The sequence below is a fragment of the Ceratocystis lukuohia genome, assembly GCF_044167205.1.
Source record: "Ceratocystis lukuohia strain C4212 chromosome Unknown Supercontig1_pilon, whole genome shotgun sequence".
NCBI classification, from domain to species: Eukaryota; Fungi; Ascomycota; class Sordariomycetes; order Microascales; family Ceratocystidaceae; genus Ceratocystis; species Ceratocystis lukuohia.
In genome coordinates, this window is record NW_027263520.1 from 4,096,660 (window position 1) to 4,113,087 (window position 16,428).

The 16,428-nt window shown below is 51.5% G+C and overlaps 5 protein-coding genes across 5 annotated transcripts; 2 read left to right on the forward strand and 3 right to left on the reverse strand.

Annotated features, from left to right (window-relative positions):
* Positions 1-261: 261 nt before the first annotated feature.
* On the reverse strand, positions 262-2,407 carry HOO65_011031 (Tubulin alpha chain; the record flags this gene model as incomplete). The annotated part of the gene is made up of 5 exons (XM_071005556.1): positions 262-743; positions 826-1,329; positions 1,558-1,868; positions 2,010-2,068; positions 2,396-2,407. 5 exons carry the CDS (start codon positions 2,405-2,407, stop codon positions 262-264), a joined length of 1,368 nt encoding a protein of 455 aa, XP_070862853.1.
* A 1,071-nt stretch (positions 2,408-3,478) lies between these two features.
* HOO65_011032 (Ribosome biogenesis protein ERB1) lies at positions 3,479-6,742 on the reverse strand (the record flags this gene model as incomplete). The annotated part of the gene is made up of 2 exons (XM_071005355.1): positions 3,479-5,122; positions 6,023-6,742. The coding sequence occupies 2 exons, from the start codon at positions 6,740-6,742 to the stop codon at positions 3,479-3,481; spliced, it is 2,364 nt and encodes a 787-aa protein (XP_070862854.1).
* A 3,562-nt stretch (positions 6,743-10,304) lies between these two features.
* Positions 10,305-11,971, forward strand: HOO65_011033 (fungal transcriptional regulatory protein; the record flags this gene model as incomplete). Its single annotated transcript, XM_071005715.1, has 2 exons — positions 10,305-10,443; positions 10,557-11,971. 2 exons carry the CDS (start codon positions 10,305-10,307, stop codon positions 11,969-11,971), a joined length of 1,554 nt encoding a protein of 517 aa, XP_070862855.1.
* A 464-nt stretch (positions 11,972-12,435) lies between these two features.
* HOO65_011034 (uncharacterized protein) lies at positions 12,436-13,656 on the reverse strand (the record flags this gene model as incomplete). Its single annotated transcript, XM_070999861.1, has 1 exon — positions 12,436-13,656. One exon carries the CDS (start codon positions 13,654-13,656, stop codon positions 12,436-12,438), a length of 1,221 nt encoding a protein of 406 aa, XP_070862856.1.
* A 2,079-nt stretch (positions 13,657-15,735) lies between these two features.
* Positions 15,736-16,245, forward strand: HOO65_011035 (Mitochondrial thiamine pyrophosphate carrier 1; the record flags this gene model as incomplete). Its single annotated transcript, XM_070999862.1, has 1 exon — positions 15,736-16,245. The coding sequence occupies one exon, from the start codon at positions 15,736-15,738 to the stop codon at positions 16,243-16,245; it is 510 nt and encodes a 169-aa protein (XP_070862857.1).
* Between the last annotated feature and the right edge of the window lie 183 nt (positions 16,246-16,428).

Below are 16,428 nucleotides of genomic sequence, written 5' to 3' on the forward strand. Positions count from 1 at the left end.
ATCCACTCACTCTCACTCTATGCAAGCCAAAGCTAAGAACAATGCAATATACCATGTGTGCCCTTTGTGCGTGAGTATTAAAATAAAGAAAAGGGAGCAAGGATTGATTTGGATCACGTGATATCTGATGGGTTATGTGCAATCAAAGTAGTAGGAGAAAGAAAGCAGAGGCGAGCCGAGCTGAGCCAAGTCATGCCATGCCAAAAGAGGGAAAAGTGAGCAAAGTAAGAGAGCAAATGAGTAATCAGTTAATACTAGCACTTAGTACTCGCCCTCAAGCTCATCTTCGTAACCACCCTCGCCAGCAACCTCCTCGTAATCCTTCTCCAGAGCAGCCAGGTCCTCACGGGCCTCGCTGAACTCACCCTCTTCCATACCCTCACCAACGTACCAGTGGACAAAGGCACGCTTGCTGTACATGAGGTCGAACTTGTGGTCCAAGCGCGACCAAGCCTCGGCAATGGCTGTGGTGTTGGACAGCATAGACACGGAACGGTCGACCGAGGCCAGACTGCCGTCGTTGGGAGAGGTGGCGGGCACCGAAACAGGCTTCTGGTTGTTGATTCCAATCTTGAAGCCAGTAGGGCACCACTCAACCAGGTTGAAGGTGGATCGAGCCTTAACGACGGCAATAGCGGCGTTACAGTCACGAGTCACGACATCACCACGGTAGAGCAGGGCGACAGCCATGTACTTTCCTTTCCGGGGATCGCAGACAACCATCTGGTTGTTAGGCTCGAAGCCTATGGGTTTGGAGGTTAGTGTTAGCTGGGTTTTGGGCCGGAACTAATGTGCGATGCCAATTCTATGGCATTGAAAACTTACACTGGAAGGTCAAGTCATCGACCTTAAAGCTCTCATGAGCACTCTTGCTAGACGAAATGACGGGGGCATAGCTAATCAGAGGGTAGTGGATACGGGGGAAGGGCACCAGGTTGGTCTGGAACTCGTTCAAATCAACGTTGAGGGCACCGTCGAAACGCAGAGAGGAAGTGATGGAGGAAACAACCTGGGCAATCAGGCGGTTCAGGTGCTCAGAAGAAGGACGGGGCACGTCAAGGTTGCGGCGGCAGATGTCGTAGACAGCCTCATTGTCGACCAAAAAGGTGCAGTCGGCGTTCTCAATGGTGCTGTGGGTGGCAAGCACAGCATTGTAGGGCTCGACAATGGCGTTGGAGACACGGGGAGCAGGATAAACGGCGAACTCGAGCTTGCATTTCTTTCCGTATTCGTGGGCGAGACGCTCCAGCATCAGAGCACCAAAGCCAGAGCCGGTACCACCACCAAAGGAGTGGAAGATGAGGAAGCCCTGCAGGGAGCTGCAGTTGTCTGTTGTGTTTGGAGTCAGAGTGCGTACATTGTGATGCGGTGGTTAGGGGAGCAGGAAAAGAAAGGGGAGTCTGGGTCTGGAGGGGCGGTGAGGACCGTGGGTGGGGGGGGGGGCATGTTTTCCGTCCTTCTCTGGTGCAAGTATTGATGACGTTTGAGAAAACGAAAAAAAAAAAAAAAAAGAAAAAAGGTAAATAAGGGCGTAGAGCAAAGGGGACAGAAACCTACCAACTGCGCGGCGGATACGCTCGCAGACGTCCTCGACGATCTCCTTGCCGACAGTGTAGTGGCCACGGGCGTAGTTGTTGGCGGCATCCTCCTTGGCGCTAATCAGCGTCTCAGGGTGGAAAAGAGACTTGTAGTCGCCAGTGCGAATCTCGTCGATGGGGGAAGGATCCAGGTCGACAAATAGGGCACGGGGGACGTATTTTCCGCTGCTGGTCTCGGTGAAGAAGGTTTCGTAGGAGCCGCTGTCCTCGGCGTCTTTGATGTTGGGGTCGGGACGACCATCCCGGCCAAGGCCATGTTCAAGAAGATACCTGTAGATAATAGAAGCAAATGAGGAGAAATAGTTAGCTTTAGCCGAACTAAACAAAACCACCAACAGTGATGATTTTGTGGAAAGAAAGAGATGGGAAGACGCGGAAAATGGGGGAAGGGAGGACAAGTTGGTTACGTACAGCTCCCAAGCCGAGTTACCCAGCTGGACACCGGCCTGACCCAGGTGAAGGTGAAGAATCTAGCAACAGCGCAAAGCCACGGTCAGCATCTGAGATGAGCAATTGATTGCAATTGAGGCGGGAAACACAGGTGTTGATGATGCTGGGGAAGATGTCCAAGAGACGGAAGGCAGACACGAAGGGGAAAAGGACGGAGAAGCCGAGGACTATCCTCTTCAGTGCATGTCTATTCTCCATTATCCATCATCCATTTTCAGTTGCCTGGTCTCTCCCTCCAGCTGATTATATGTCCTGTTCTGCAAGCCCGCCAGCAAAAAAAGCATAACGAAGCCGAGCTCTGGTGAGCCAGCGAGCTTTGGAATAGTGAAAATGGGGGTTGGCCCTACCTCGCCGTGCATCTTAGAGATTAATAAGGAAAAGGTAGAGGAAAAAGAAAGAAGGAAGGAAAAGAAAACAAAGGGCCGCGGATGGGATATCACAAAAGAAAAAAAAAAAAGGAAAAAAGGGCAACAAGAGAGAGAGAGAGAGATGTTCAATGACAAGCCGCAGAAAAGAAAAAGAAAATGGCAAGGCTTAAGTTTGGCTGGCTGTCTGTTCTGTCTCTACAGGCGAAGGCAAAGGGAAGGATTGGTTAAGAGGAAAAGGCTGGAGAAACCCTTTGGGCGGAAAGCATATCAGTCTTTCTTTTCTATTTATTTGTTCTATTTATTTGTTCTATTTGATTTTTTTTTATTTTATTCCTGGATTTTTCTTTCTCTTTTGGTGTAATTGCCATGTTGTCACTTGTTTCGTGCATCGCACGTACTTTTTCTTTACAGCTGGCAATTGCAACATTCATCTTGACTTTGGTGGCTTCCCATCGAATTCGTTATTCGTTCTTGCTGTATCGGTATCATTCCTGTTCCACTTGCGTCCATGTGCTCTGTGTGCTGGCTGTCACTTTAAAACTCCCCTCTATTCTCAGGGGGTTTCTCTTCACTCACCGCGTGGAGTCGTCCGTCCTCCCTCTTCTCCCCTCTCCCCCTGATTTCGCTGCTGCACATCCTCAACAACCTAACATTCAGGCTGGCGGCTCCCCACTGCCAAATTGGCACTACAAGATGTGGCTTAATCTCGCCTAAGAGTTAATGCTTGATTGGCCACTCTTTGTATTTTCCTTTTTTGCCTTTGTCTGGCTTAGCTTCTCAGCTTGCTAGCTCCTAGCTTCTTTGTCGATCCATATAATCTATATAACATAAGCAACCCTCTTTTATGAGGGTTATGTGTTATGTGCGATGTTAACCTCAACCCTAATGAAATCACCAGCACTGTCCTAACATGATTATCTGATCCGCCGCACGGCTTTCTTCGTTTTCACTATCTTGCACTAGAGAAATTCAAAATATTTTGTTCTATGTATCAATTACGCCTGAAAACACAAATGCTGTCCTTCTTTTTTTTTTCTTTTTTTTTCCCACTCTCTACGTCCCCTAAGCCCACAACCTACAGGTGCCGTCTGCACCAGCAGACACGCACCAAGGATGCTTGCTATGCCAGTCAACATCCATAACACCGAGCTTGTTAATTACTTTATGGCCACGCAGCACCTTGACTGGCACAATCGTCGGGTTCTCCATGAGGTCTGCTACGACCTTTCCGTGGAACACTTGGATCGTGCCATCATCACTAGCATCGGCAAACAGCGGGAAGCCACCACGGTGGAAGCGGACGGCGCGCACGGCCTGGGGATGGAAGCGCATGGTCTTGTACGGACGTGCCGATAAGTCCATGTCGTGCCACAGAAGCCGGCGATCGTAGGAACCGACAATGACATTGTCACCGCCGGGGTGAATATCAAAGGACGAGATCCACCGCGCGCCCGGTTGCAGTACCTTGACTAGCTCCTGGCGCTGTAGGTCGTAGCAACGGATCATGCGTTGCGTAGCTACAAAGAAGAAGGGCCGCGAGGGGTGGAAGTGTGCCGCCTGGGCAAGACCTGGTAGTCGTCTGAACGGCACTTGCGTCAGGTGCTTGCTTAGCGTGTGAATGGCCACGGCACTGCGCTGGCCCGTGGGACTGACTGTGCAGAAGAAATCTCCGCGTCTGTGCCAGCTGACTGTCTTGACCGCCGACCGCACGGTAACCTTGACTAATACACCCTGTGCCTCCAGCTTGGATCCGGGGCGGGCCCACTTGCCAGGTGGATCTTTGCGCTCGCCGCTAGCCGTGGTCGAGGCCCCGGTTTGCTTGCCACCGGTGGCATAGCCGAAGCCAGCATCAATGGCAGCACGACTGGCCGCTTCGGCCTCGACGCTGCACACATCCAAGGGCACCATCAGGAATACATCTTCGCCAACTGCAGCTGCAATGACCATGGTGTCCTTGACAGGCCTCCAGCGCACACAATCCACGGGCTCTTCTGTGCTTAGGCGCGCCTGCCACTCCAAATGGCCGTTTAGGTCAAAGACACGCACGTAGCCGTCATCACCACCACTAGCGACCCACTCGCCATCGGGTGAGACGGCAACCGTACGCACACGGGCATCAGATGCGCGGAAAACAGTCTGGCAGGTGGTGGGGAAGGGCCGCAGGTCTTCAGGACTGGGGAGTTTGGGCAGCAGCGAGTCGGGGTCGATGTTGAGACGGTTTTTGCGCACGCGGGGTGCTAGGTACAGGTCTAGCGATCGCTCGAAGCGCTCCTTGACAAAATCGCCATAGCCAGGAACCTTGAGCAACGAGTCGTAGCGCTGTGGCAGGTACTCCTTTTCGCGTTCTTCAGGGTCCTGCTTCTCCCATGCCTCGCGCTCTTCCTTGGTGGGCAGGAACTCGGGCGGCGGGTTGTAGCTGAGATCATAGCCAGGGGGAGGCAGCTTGGGCGCGGGAATGTGCATGATGTGCTCCTCACGCTCCTCCTCGTTAGCCCACAGATCGAAGAACTTTTCCTCTTCTTCTTCCTCATCCTTTTGGCGCTCGCTCTCAGGCCTGTAGGGTAATATGCGGCCATCTCGAATGGCACGCACCAGCTTGGCAACACGCTTAGCCTCGTGTTTTGAGGGGACGAAACGACGTTTGGGCTCGGGAGCAGCACTTAGGGGCATCTTTTCCTCGATAGAGGTAAAGTACTCGATGGTGTCCTGTTAATGCAGCCATCGCAGACATGGGGGCTATAGGTTAGCTCAGTTCTTGGAAGTTGACAGCATGACGGATACGAGTAAGAGGGCATTCCCGGCAACGGTTGACTTTGTTTTTTTTTTTTTTGTTTCAACGTCCGTGGATTGTGACATGTGATGTGAGCTAGAAGACTGTTGGTGATAGGGAAAGGATAGGAAGCAGGAATTCTGCTTTGTGTCTTGAGGTGTGTTTTTGGTGGGTGTATGACAGAGCTTTGAAAGCTCCAACGGCTTTGATGGATGGCTTTGTGTCATGTCGGTAAACCGTTTATGGAACTGGCGTGTGATAAGCACAGGAGAAATGAAAGTCATGACCATGAAGATAGGGCGACATGGCAGTGTAGGGTGTAGGATGAAGGATGAAGAACCTTTGTTCAGCTCAGCCCTGTACCCCATATACGACGGGCTGTTTCTTTTTTTATTCATCTTACTACACTCTGTGCCTCATGCTGTGCGCTTCTTGTACAGCGTTCAAGCCCAAATACAGTGCAGCATGCGGATGCGCTAGTATTTTGGATTGCTTGTACATTGCACACTGGACTCAGGTTGCAACGTGACATGGGCAAATGAGTACAATGGGTGGTGTGTATGGAAAAGGCGTATGTGTATGTGTGTACGGGGGAAAGAAGAGAGAGGGGATGGGAGAATAGGGAAGGAAGAAGAATGGGGAGAAGCTGAGACAGGATATCTTATAAGGCAGTCTGCAGTACAGCCGCCTAGCTTCGGGCTGATCTGATCCCACGAATCAAGGTTTTAAGGATAATGGAGAATAGAGAAGGGTGGGAGAAGGAGAACAGTACACAGTAAATAAGACCAAAGAGGGCAAAGGAAGCAGAAAGAAAAAGGGAGATAGAAATGACATACCGGGTAGGGATCGTAGCCGTCTTCAGGCATCTCATTCAACTGGATACGTTTTAATAGCTCCAGCTCTTCCTCACTAAGCTGCAGAGGCTTGCCAGTGGCCGGATCGGTCAGGCCAGTCCAGCCCTTGGGCACCTCGATAGAGTCGAGCAGGGCATCGAGAGCCTCGCCAGCAGCCGGGCGCATGATCTTCTTGCCATTGATGTCGTAGCCGATGTGAGGATAGCTGTCATAAAATGACAGCGGGATATCGCCAATGGTGTTGGCGGGCTCGTTGGCATCGGTGTCGTCAGAGTCATAGACTGGGTCAATCTCATCGTACTCGTAGCGCACACCGCCGTTGGCGTCTGTGGTTATGCGATAGTTGGTCTCCACGTCCTTGGGTTGGCCAAAAGTGGGATCGTCGAATTCGTTGGTGAAGGGTTGGGCGTCTCTCCGGGGACGCGAGACCAGCTCCGTAGTGGTGGTATTGGGGGTTGCGGTGGTATCCTCGGTGTTGTCCTCGGGCTCGCTGACATCGGGGTCACTCTCCAAGTTCTCCTCTTCGGAGTCTGAGTTAGGGCCCAGACCATCGGGGCTCTCGTCGTTGTCGTCGTCGTCGCTTTCGCTTTCGCTTTGCGACAGAATGCCCTCGAGATGGCCATCGCCGAACTCACTATCGGACTCAGGCTCAGCGGCGGCCGCTTCAACCTTGCGTTTGCGAGCAACGACCTTGGAGCCCATTTTGAGTTGGCTATGCAGCAATTGGGTAGTGTAGTTATCGATGGGGGGTATGGTGCGTATCACGATTAGAGTGTAGGAAAAGAAAGACAATAATAAGAAGGCGGTGGCGGCGGCAGCGGCAGCGGCAGCGGGAGGGGGGGGGGGGGGTCGAGCAAAGTTCGGGTGACAACAGGCAGCAGAAAGAACAGAAAGCAGGGACGAGGACGAGGGGAAATGGGGGACAACACAAAGCTGGAAGATGAAGAGAATTTCCACGGCAGGTATTGACGAGAAGGATATTCTGTGGTGTGGTGGTTGGCGTGGTCTTTTTTTATTTTACTTTATTTTTTTTTTTTTTTTTTTGGCTTGGCCGCTTCACAGCGCCAGCCAAAAATTTTGCTAAACTTTTTTTTTTTCTGCCAGATGTTGCGCTCTCACCGCCTTTACAGACAGAGGACAAGAGAGACGATAAAGCCCCGCTTTTTGAGGACAGTCCGGATAAGGGTCGGATATTTAGAAAATAAGGGTTGTAACGTTGGACCAAGGGGCCCTTGCGCTCTGTTGCCCTGTCTCTGCTACTCGCTACTTGTTACTCGCTGCTGGCTGCTAGCTGCTGGCTGCGCTGCTAACTGCTCGCTTTTTGTTTCCTGCTGCGCTGCTTACTTCTCGCTGTTTGTTGTGTTAGTACTATTGTCTTTCCCCTCCTCTCTCCTCTCTGCTCTCCTCTCTCCTCTCTGCTCTCCTCTCTCCTCTCCTCCTCCTCTCCCAAGTCCCAAGTCCCAAGCCTCCAAAGCCTGAGAGAACAAGATAAGGGTTACACGGAATAATCTCAGCTGACAAAATGAGCTTCAGCTTGGGAATCACGAAGCTCGAGAGATTGCAACCCAGGCTGCTGCTGAGAAATTGCAGGGCGGCTGGCAATACAAGATACGATGCGTGCAGGCGGCGGCACCCTTGAGGAAGCGAGAAAAGATGATTGAGTTACATATGCCAGCGTCCCTGTTTTTGTCTGGCTTGGCCAGTGCCGTCCAGTGGTAGCGCGATATTTTAAGCCTTGCACCTCTTGTACTTTTGCCTTGCTGTCTAATGTCTTGCGTTGTCGTGATATTTTTATCAGCAAATCAAGAGGCGTCTCTAAGCCCGTCGCAATAGACCATGTCTGGCGATCTTACCAGCACCGGCAAATTGCCCCTTTGCCTAGGCAAAACGGCTTGCTTTTGCTGCATTGCATGCATGCAGTGGATAAGTAAGATGGGGGATAGGAAAAGACAAAAATAGGAGCAAGGACCCAAGAGAAAATAGACAGCCAGTCAGAGGACGGAGAAAAAAAAGAACCGTATGAGAAATCAGGTTTTCTGCCTAGATTTCCCGGATCTACTGCCACACCTCCGGAGGCCACCGTATCGCTTCCTTGGGTCAGGCACATATTGAACCTGAGTAAGGCTTATTGGAAGCCCACGACGGGCGAGAGGGACGAAAGGAACAAAAAGAGGGTAAAGAAAGAAAAGGGAACAAGAAGGAACAAATGGACCAGGGAACAGGGCGGAAGGGAGCAGGGAGCGAGCGGTAGCAGCAGAAGGGAAGGGTGTGGGGATCCCAGAGGAGCGGTATACATCACATACTCTACAGCCCACGTACCTCTCGCCCTGGTATTGCAGTGTATGGTGCGTGGTGCGGTGCTGTGCTGTGCTGTGCTGAGTGCGGTGCTGCGCTGTGTTTCGCTGTGTTTCGCTGTGCTTTGCTGTGCTTTGCTGTGCTTGCTGGGTGCTTGCTGGGTGCTGTGCTGTGCTGTTTTAGCTGGCTGTTTCTGTTTCCCTTGTTCCCCTTGTAGCTGCTGTAGGGCAGGCTGTGGAGCTGTCATGGCGGCTGGTGTCATACCCAGGCGGGGGAGGGGGGCTAGGCTCTGGGAACTGCTAAGTTTCTATTCATGGAATCATAGAAGCTATGATGTACATGAAGAATACAGTGGTTGCCAATGAGAGCTCTGAGTGGGTGCCAGAAATCGGGGGAGGGGGAGGGGGGATCGACTTTGAAGCTACAGCATCATATACCCTCATACCTCATATCAGCCATCTATATGAACACAGCTAACTCTTGAGCGTTAATCCTACATCATAGGCCTCCAACTACGAGTCAAGTTACATTGTAAGCCAGGCTGTTTTTATTTTTTTTCTTTTCTTTTTCTCATGTCCAGACACCAGATGACCAGCAGGCACCAGGCCATCAGACACCCCCCCCCCCCCCCCTCCCCCCTCCCCTCCCTCAACTCGCTTCATCTCTCCTCCCCCCTCTCCTGCCCCCTTACCCTGCCTTGTGTCCCTTCTCGTCCCTCTGGTCCCTCTGTCTTTGGTTCCTTTGTGCTACAGCCCAGGCAATAAACGCAGCGGAAACGCAGCAGAAGCAAAGCACATCACAGCGCGACACGGCACACCACAACAGACCACACCACAACAGAGCACAGCACTGTACTCGAGGATCACATCTTGCCTGACTGCCTGCCTGCCTGCCTGACTGCCTGCCTGCTTGCTACTGCTGCTGCTGCTGCTACTGCTGCTGACTCATAATGGGTAGCTCTGGAGTCACGTCACCTTGCTCTTGTAGATCTGTCTCTCCGATTACAAAAGTCCAATAGGTGACTATACGAACTTTGACCCATCCATTTCTAGCATGTTAGTGCAACCATAAAACTAGCCAGTAGCATCTCACAAGCTGCGTCCTTGGAGAAGGGCTTTTTGAAGCACAGGAGAAACAGGGCCATTGAGCCCAAGAGATGAGGACCGTCATTCGCACTCTATTGGAACAGCTTGCGGAGCCTGTATTTAAATTTAAATTTGCTTGCTGCAGGTTGATATTCTTGTTGTGAGGAAATAATGAAAAAGGAATCAAGAGAAACAAAAAAAGAAACATATCCCGGCAGAAGGGCAGACACAGAACCCGACTTTGGTCTCATTTTTTTCGCCCGCCTTGAGTGATCATACTAGTGATACTGAGCAAGGTAGAAAAAAAAGAAATGCCTGCTTTGCCAGTTGTTCACCCCCCCCCGTCTATATGTCATGTCAACATCGGATGCGAGTGAGCCAGGCAAGAAGACTCTTGAACGCTGTAGGCGAACAGGTGAACATTATTGGACATTACTCGAGCTATACGTACATGCCGACCAACAAAGATACATGTGTGTGTATACATGTGCATTTCTATATATACCCAGCACCATCTTTGGTCTCGATGGCTCGCCTTGCTAATGAACATGACCATATCCGACTACCTATCCAACCACGTATATATATTGCGCACTTCGGCCACATAGAAAGCAGCAAAGCATAACTCGCACGCCTACACACACACTGCACACACGCATACCACACATACACATACCACAGATACACATACCACACATACACACACGCGCGCGCCCACACACACACACACACACACACTCGCACTCGCACTCGCACTCACTCACTCACTCACCCACCCACACTCGCACTCACACTTACCATATACACACTCGTAAACCCATCCTCATACACACGTGCATCCTCTCAGCCTGATCTTGACCAGCCTGCACAGCTTCTACCCGGCCATGCTTCATATCTCTGGCCTTCCTCCGCTTCCTGCTCGTCGCTCGCACGTCTCGCCTTCGCCTTCGTCTTCCTCTTCGCTGTCGACTATGGCTTCTCCTGGACGTGAGGTTGTTAGACACCGGGCCTGCGACTTTTGTCGTAAGTAAACACCCACCACCAGCCGCCGCCAAAAAGCGTCCACTTCTTTGTTCGCGGCCTCTGGACCCCCAGCTGCCGTGGGAATTTGCTAACTTTTTTTTTTCCTCTTCTAGGTCACCGGAAGGTGGCCTGCTCGAAGGAGCTTGCTGGCTGCATGCGCTGCACTAAAGACAATGTCGACTGTGTATACTCGGCTCAGAAGCCGATGGGCCGGCCCCGCAAAAAACCATCCACAAATCCGTCTTCTGGACCCCGTCTCGGGCCCCGCCCTGGGCCCGAGAGCAGACCCACTGTTTCTCCCGCTCCTTCTGCCTCTTCCCTGCCCCACGGCAGTACGAGCCCCGACTTTTCTCGGGCTGCGGCGGCAGCAGACTGTGCAACTGCGCCTGCTCCTGGCACTACTGCCAGCACTACTGCCAGCACTACTGCTGCAGCCATCGCCCCCTGTGCTTTCACCGCCGCCCCTCTCGCAACAGCCCCCCATATCGCGTCTGACGTATCGCCGGGGCGCCATCCCATCGATGTCTCGTCGGTTCCTCATTTGTATCATAGCCCAAATCTCCAGGGGCCCGGCATCGCATCGCCCAATAATTTGCTTGGTGGCGGCCTGGAAGACCCATCCTTTCCCCATGTTGATGATGGCAGCAACAGCAGCTCGTTTAGCGGGGCTACTTCGGCGTCCCAAAGCCTTGCCTCTTTGCATCCGCTTGGCATCCTCGGTTTTCCCAATGGATATGATTTCGGCACTGCAGACATCGGCAGCTCTCACAGTCGCAACCGCAGCCAGGATTACGGCTATTCTTACGCCGCCCAAGACCAGAGCCAGCAGCCTCCTCAACATTCAACCCCACCGACCTTCTCTCCCACCCTATCACCCCCGGCTCGTATATTCAACAGCCCCAACTCCGTCTTCCTACCGTTCTCCGAGTGTGTGTGCCGTCACGAGATGGAGACATCCATCGAGATTCTCCGCTCGCTTCCCATGGCTTCTAGCACCAACCCTGCGTCTGCAGCGCAAATCATCCGCAACTGTCTCGATGTAGCCCTTAGTCTAGGATGCAATGTGTGCAACCCGAGCTCGCAGCTATTGCAGTCACCATCTTTCCTCCCTTCCGTGGAAGCAAACATGGACGTGAACATGGCCCTGCGGTCAGCTGAAACCACGAGACTACTTTGTTCGCTCGTTGTGACACTGTGCAACACATATGCTAGTCTACGCCGCCTACCCAACTTGAACCCTAACACAACCGCCATGTCCCCTCAGCCGGCTCCGTTCATGCAGTTCTCCAGCCAAATAAATTGCCCCTCGTCTTGGGGTTGGAACTTGGGCTGGGACTGGGGCTGGGATTGGGGGCTTGAAGATGTTCTGCGTCAAGGGCTACGCCGCGTCTTGCAGGGGCTCAAGGACCGGGAGCAGCAGCAGCAGTATTCTGGCAGAGCTCCAGGTCCCGAGGATAGCGGGTGGCGGCAGCAGTATCTAAGTATGATTAGGGCTGTCCAAGAGGCACTGGAGCGTGCAGGGCTATGACTTTTTGTGTGCTTATGCCTGAGCTTTTCTTGGGCTGTTGTTGTTTTCATCGTCGTCGTTGTCGTTATCATTGTCGCTTTTCTTTTTTCTTTTCTCCCTTTCGGCACGCATGTTCTTGTATGTTAATGGTTTTGGGTTTTGGGTTCCTGTGTACGTTTAGAGGAAAATAATGGCTTTATGATGGATTTGGTCGCTCATGTCAATAGAATACTAGACTTTGGTTTTACATTTATGCACATATATATATGTAGATATATATTTTATATTTCCCTTTTTTTTTCTCTTGAACTCATACATACATACAGCATCCAAAATTCCCAGGGGTCACCTCTCTCCCTATGATATATGTGCATATCTCCTATCAAATAGATTATGCGAGTGCGGCAACCTACGACGTCACATAGATCTACAATGCCATGACGCTCTTTCGAAGATAGAGAAGAAAAAAATCTTCTCCCCTCCCCTTACTCATCCTCTTGAAGCATTAACAAGTCTAGCTCGCCCTGGACTAGCTGTCCAAATTCTTCCGAGGAAATTCTAGAAGCCTTTGCCAGCTGATAGAGACCCCGAATCGATCGTGAAATGTGTTGTCTGATGGCAAAATCGGCGCTTTCACCCTTCTTGGCCTCTAGTTCCAGCCGCTCTACCGTGCCACTTCCACGTGCCGATGCCACTGAATCGGGCGATTCGGGCCGTGGGTGGGCAATATCAATATTGACAATGGACGAGTGAGAAGAGCCGCTTTCGACTGCTGTCATCTGTAAGCTCTTGATTTTGTCGGCGTTTCTTGCCGCTATGGCAGACAGGGAAGCCGCTGTTGTGCCATCGAGGGTGCTTTCGATCCCTGCTTCCTCCAGCTGAGCGGCCTCATCCGGGTCATGGCTGTCGAGTGCTGGCTGGACCTCTTCATACATGCTATAGTACGCCCGCTCATCGGCCGACAGGGCATTGGAGCCGGCTGTCACACTGGTTGCGTCGGGATCAACTGGATTCCGGAGACTAGACATGGGCGTTACTGCGGGCGAATTCTTAGCTCCTGGCGTGCGTGCAGGGGTATGTGCACCGGGGGTGGCATCGTATTGTGCCCAGTAATCATCATCTTCGTCTTCATCAACGACATTGCCCTGCTTGCCCTGCCCTAGATGATCTAATTTGCTAGCAACAGCAGCGTCGGGCTGTTGGCGAGCCTCATGCAGCTTTTCGGCATCGTCTATGGTCAGTGCAGAGAAGCCCGCTTCCTGGAAGCTCGAGGTGGAAAGGCCTTCGATTTTCCAGCCACTACTGCCAGACTCTGAATCGTTCGCACACCACAACAGCTTCACATGGAGATTGTCGAGAGACCCGAGGTCCACATAAGCGTGCAGCGTTTCGACATCAACACGATTATATGTGACTACGATATTCTCGTGCCAATCAATCTCCACCACACCAGAGACAGGGTGTACTTCAAGACAGCCTGACGATATCAAGTTGTTCAGCACGTCGAGCAGCTTGGGGTCCTGGCCTAGATGCTTCATCCACGGGCTATTCGCCGAGGCAAGGAATTTGACCCGCTGCCGCAGAATGGGCGACAGGTAAAGAAGAATCCCGCTGGGTGCTTCATGAGTGCCCGATGAAGTGGCGAGTGACGTCAGGAGGGGCGATATCGTCACCTCCAGCATGGTAGGCGAAAGGTTTGAGGGCATTGTGTACGTCTGATAGGTGTCAATGGGCTATGAGTAACTTGGTAATGAAGACGCCGCTGTAATAGTGCGAGTCGTGATTTTGCTTAAAGAGAGCAGGCTAATATGTGAGTAGCAAATAAAGCGGCAGGAAATTGATAGAGGGGCGGAGCGTGTCAAGCACAAGAAGCGTTACTCTGGCTAGAGCAAAGTTGAGAACCTTTAAAGAAAAGAGGTCACGAGCAAGCCAAAGTTACAGATGACAAGTCACTGGATATAAATGCATAGAAATCCCGTGGCAAGCTGTCCCAGAAATTTTCGGTTGGTTGCTCGATAAATGCACGATAAATAGAAAATGAGAAGCAAGGCAAAAGGGAAGGTGAACACTATGGATGGCCTGTTGTCTGTTTGTTCCTCCCTATTCAGGAAACTTGGAGAAGCTTTGTTCGGCTAGGCTTAGGCTAGCACAGCATTACTTCTGCGGAGTAAGGGAAAAAAAAAAGGGAAAAAAGGGAACAACAAGGCTGGACTTTGGTGCTAAATCCAGTCGAAAACGGGCCAGCAAGTCAAGACCGGCCTGGAAGGGAAGGTGGGCCAAGGCAAACGGAACGAGAGGTCCAAAACCCAAGCAACATGAAATAGTGATGGAACAAATGGCCCACGGCAAAAATAGCCAGTCGCCCATAAATAGAAGCTTCCCGGGGTGACTCCAAGAGCCAGAAAATGGAAACCACACTAGTCTAGATCACCTGCGAGGGGGAGCGGGCAGTTATTGGCCTGCAAATGCACACGACATGTACACGTACATACATTCATTCATTCATCCAAGGCTGTGTTCCTTTGCTTGTGTTTGTCTGGAAACCGTAATCCCGAAACCTAGCTACTTCTGTTGTGGAAAGCTCCGGATGCGATAGTGGCAGGTGCTTGCTTTGCTTGGTTGGTCTTTGCGTGTGCTTTCCCGACTAACAAGACAGTCAATCAGACAGGGGAGGGGTTCGCCAACAGCAGGGGGGGTAATTCTTCACCTGTCATCATCAAGAGATCAAGCCCAGTGTCAAATAAAGGTTGGAGAAAATCCAAACGGCCTTCAGTTCTATCCTTTTTCCCGATAAGCAAATATGGCTTAATGTGAAACCTTTCTACTTATCCTTTGTTCCTTATTTTCTTGCCTTTATCCTCTTGTTTCGCTCCTCTTTCTAAAGTTTGGCACATAACCGCGCGCCGCCAAGGCACATATAACCCTAACACTATGATCGCGAGAGGGTTCTGGCGCCTTGGCTTGCCTCTTTTAGCCTTATCGTGATTTTCTCTTATCGGCATGTTGCGATCTTGGTCATCGCCAATACGGTCGTATGGGAAAGACGATTGGTCTGCGTTTGCTCTCATCGCCTTCATTCTCGTCGGTAGTGTTGGCCAAACTGTTCTTACTTTCGCCATATTCGCTGTTGTGTTTGCTTTCTCCATTGTAGCATTTGCAATAGCTAGTTTGTTTACTGCCTTGAGCGTCTAGCATGTCCCCCCTGGTCGAACACGTCAAAGATGAGGTTGGTTTATCAGTCTTGGTGACCTGGTGACGAGAGTTGGTACTCACAATCTATTTATTCTCTCTGTCTAGGGAACGCGAGCTCAGTCGCTAATTTCCGGCCTCACGGCTGGGCTTGTGACTCGGTGAGTCTCTTCACGCACGCCCAGGCCAATCCACAACTAGAAGCACAGGCTAACTTCTCTCTGCATGGCCAATCTTTAGGTTCGTAATATCTCCTCTCGACGTCGTTAAAATCCGCCTACAATTGCAATCTGTCGACCTCAAACCTAAGTCTGGGCAAACTGCATATCGTGGCACCTTCTCAACCATCCGCAACATCTTGGTGAACGAGGGCATCACCGCTTTCTGGAAAGGCAACATTCCCGCTGAGGTCATGTACGCAACTTATACCGGCGTCCAGTTCATATCATATAGAAACACGGCCTATATTCTACAGCGCACGGTCGGCCGTGAAAATCTGCCGCACATGGCAGAAAGTTTTATTGCCGGTGGTGTTGGTGGCGCCTCAGCCACTATCGTAACATACCCCCCTTGATTTGCTTCGTACCCGCTTTGCTATGCAGGGAAACCAGCGTGTGTATTTGTCTTTGTTCCGCGCATGTCGAGACATCCACCGTGATGAAGGCATGCGTGGGTTCTTCCGCGGCCTGGGACCAACTCTTTTGCAATCTGCACCGCAGATGGGCATCTTCTTTACTTCATATGAGACTATACGCCAAGGATTATCGATACTGAAGCTGCCCTGGGGTAGCGATGATGCAACGGCTGGTAGTCTTGCAGGAGCAATGTCGAAAATATCAGTTTTTCCACTCGATCTCGTTCGGAAACGCATGCAGGTACAGGGTCCTACGCGGGAACAGTACGTGTATTCTAATATCCCCGAGTACCGCAATGCAGCGGCAGCGTTTAGGTGCATCATAGCCAAGGAGGGCATCAAAGGCCTGTACCGCGGTCTGGCGATATCGCTCATCAAGAGTACGCCCGGTAGCACCATTACAGTCTGGGTTTATGGCCGGATGATGGGCTTTTTACAGAACATGGACTATCACGCCGAGCGTCTACTATGAAGGAGAGGGCGGCCATCCCTGACACTGAAAGGAAACGAAACAGAAGAAACTGTCAGTTAAGGGTTCTAAAGAAAATTGGGGGAGCCTATGGTATGTATATTATGTGTAGCATTATGACCTCAAGTATTGGCTTGAATGGAGTAACGAGGAACTCTAAAGGATGGAAGGGGAGCGTTTGTGCCA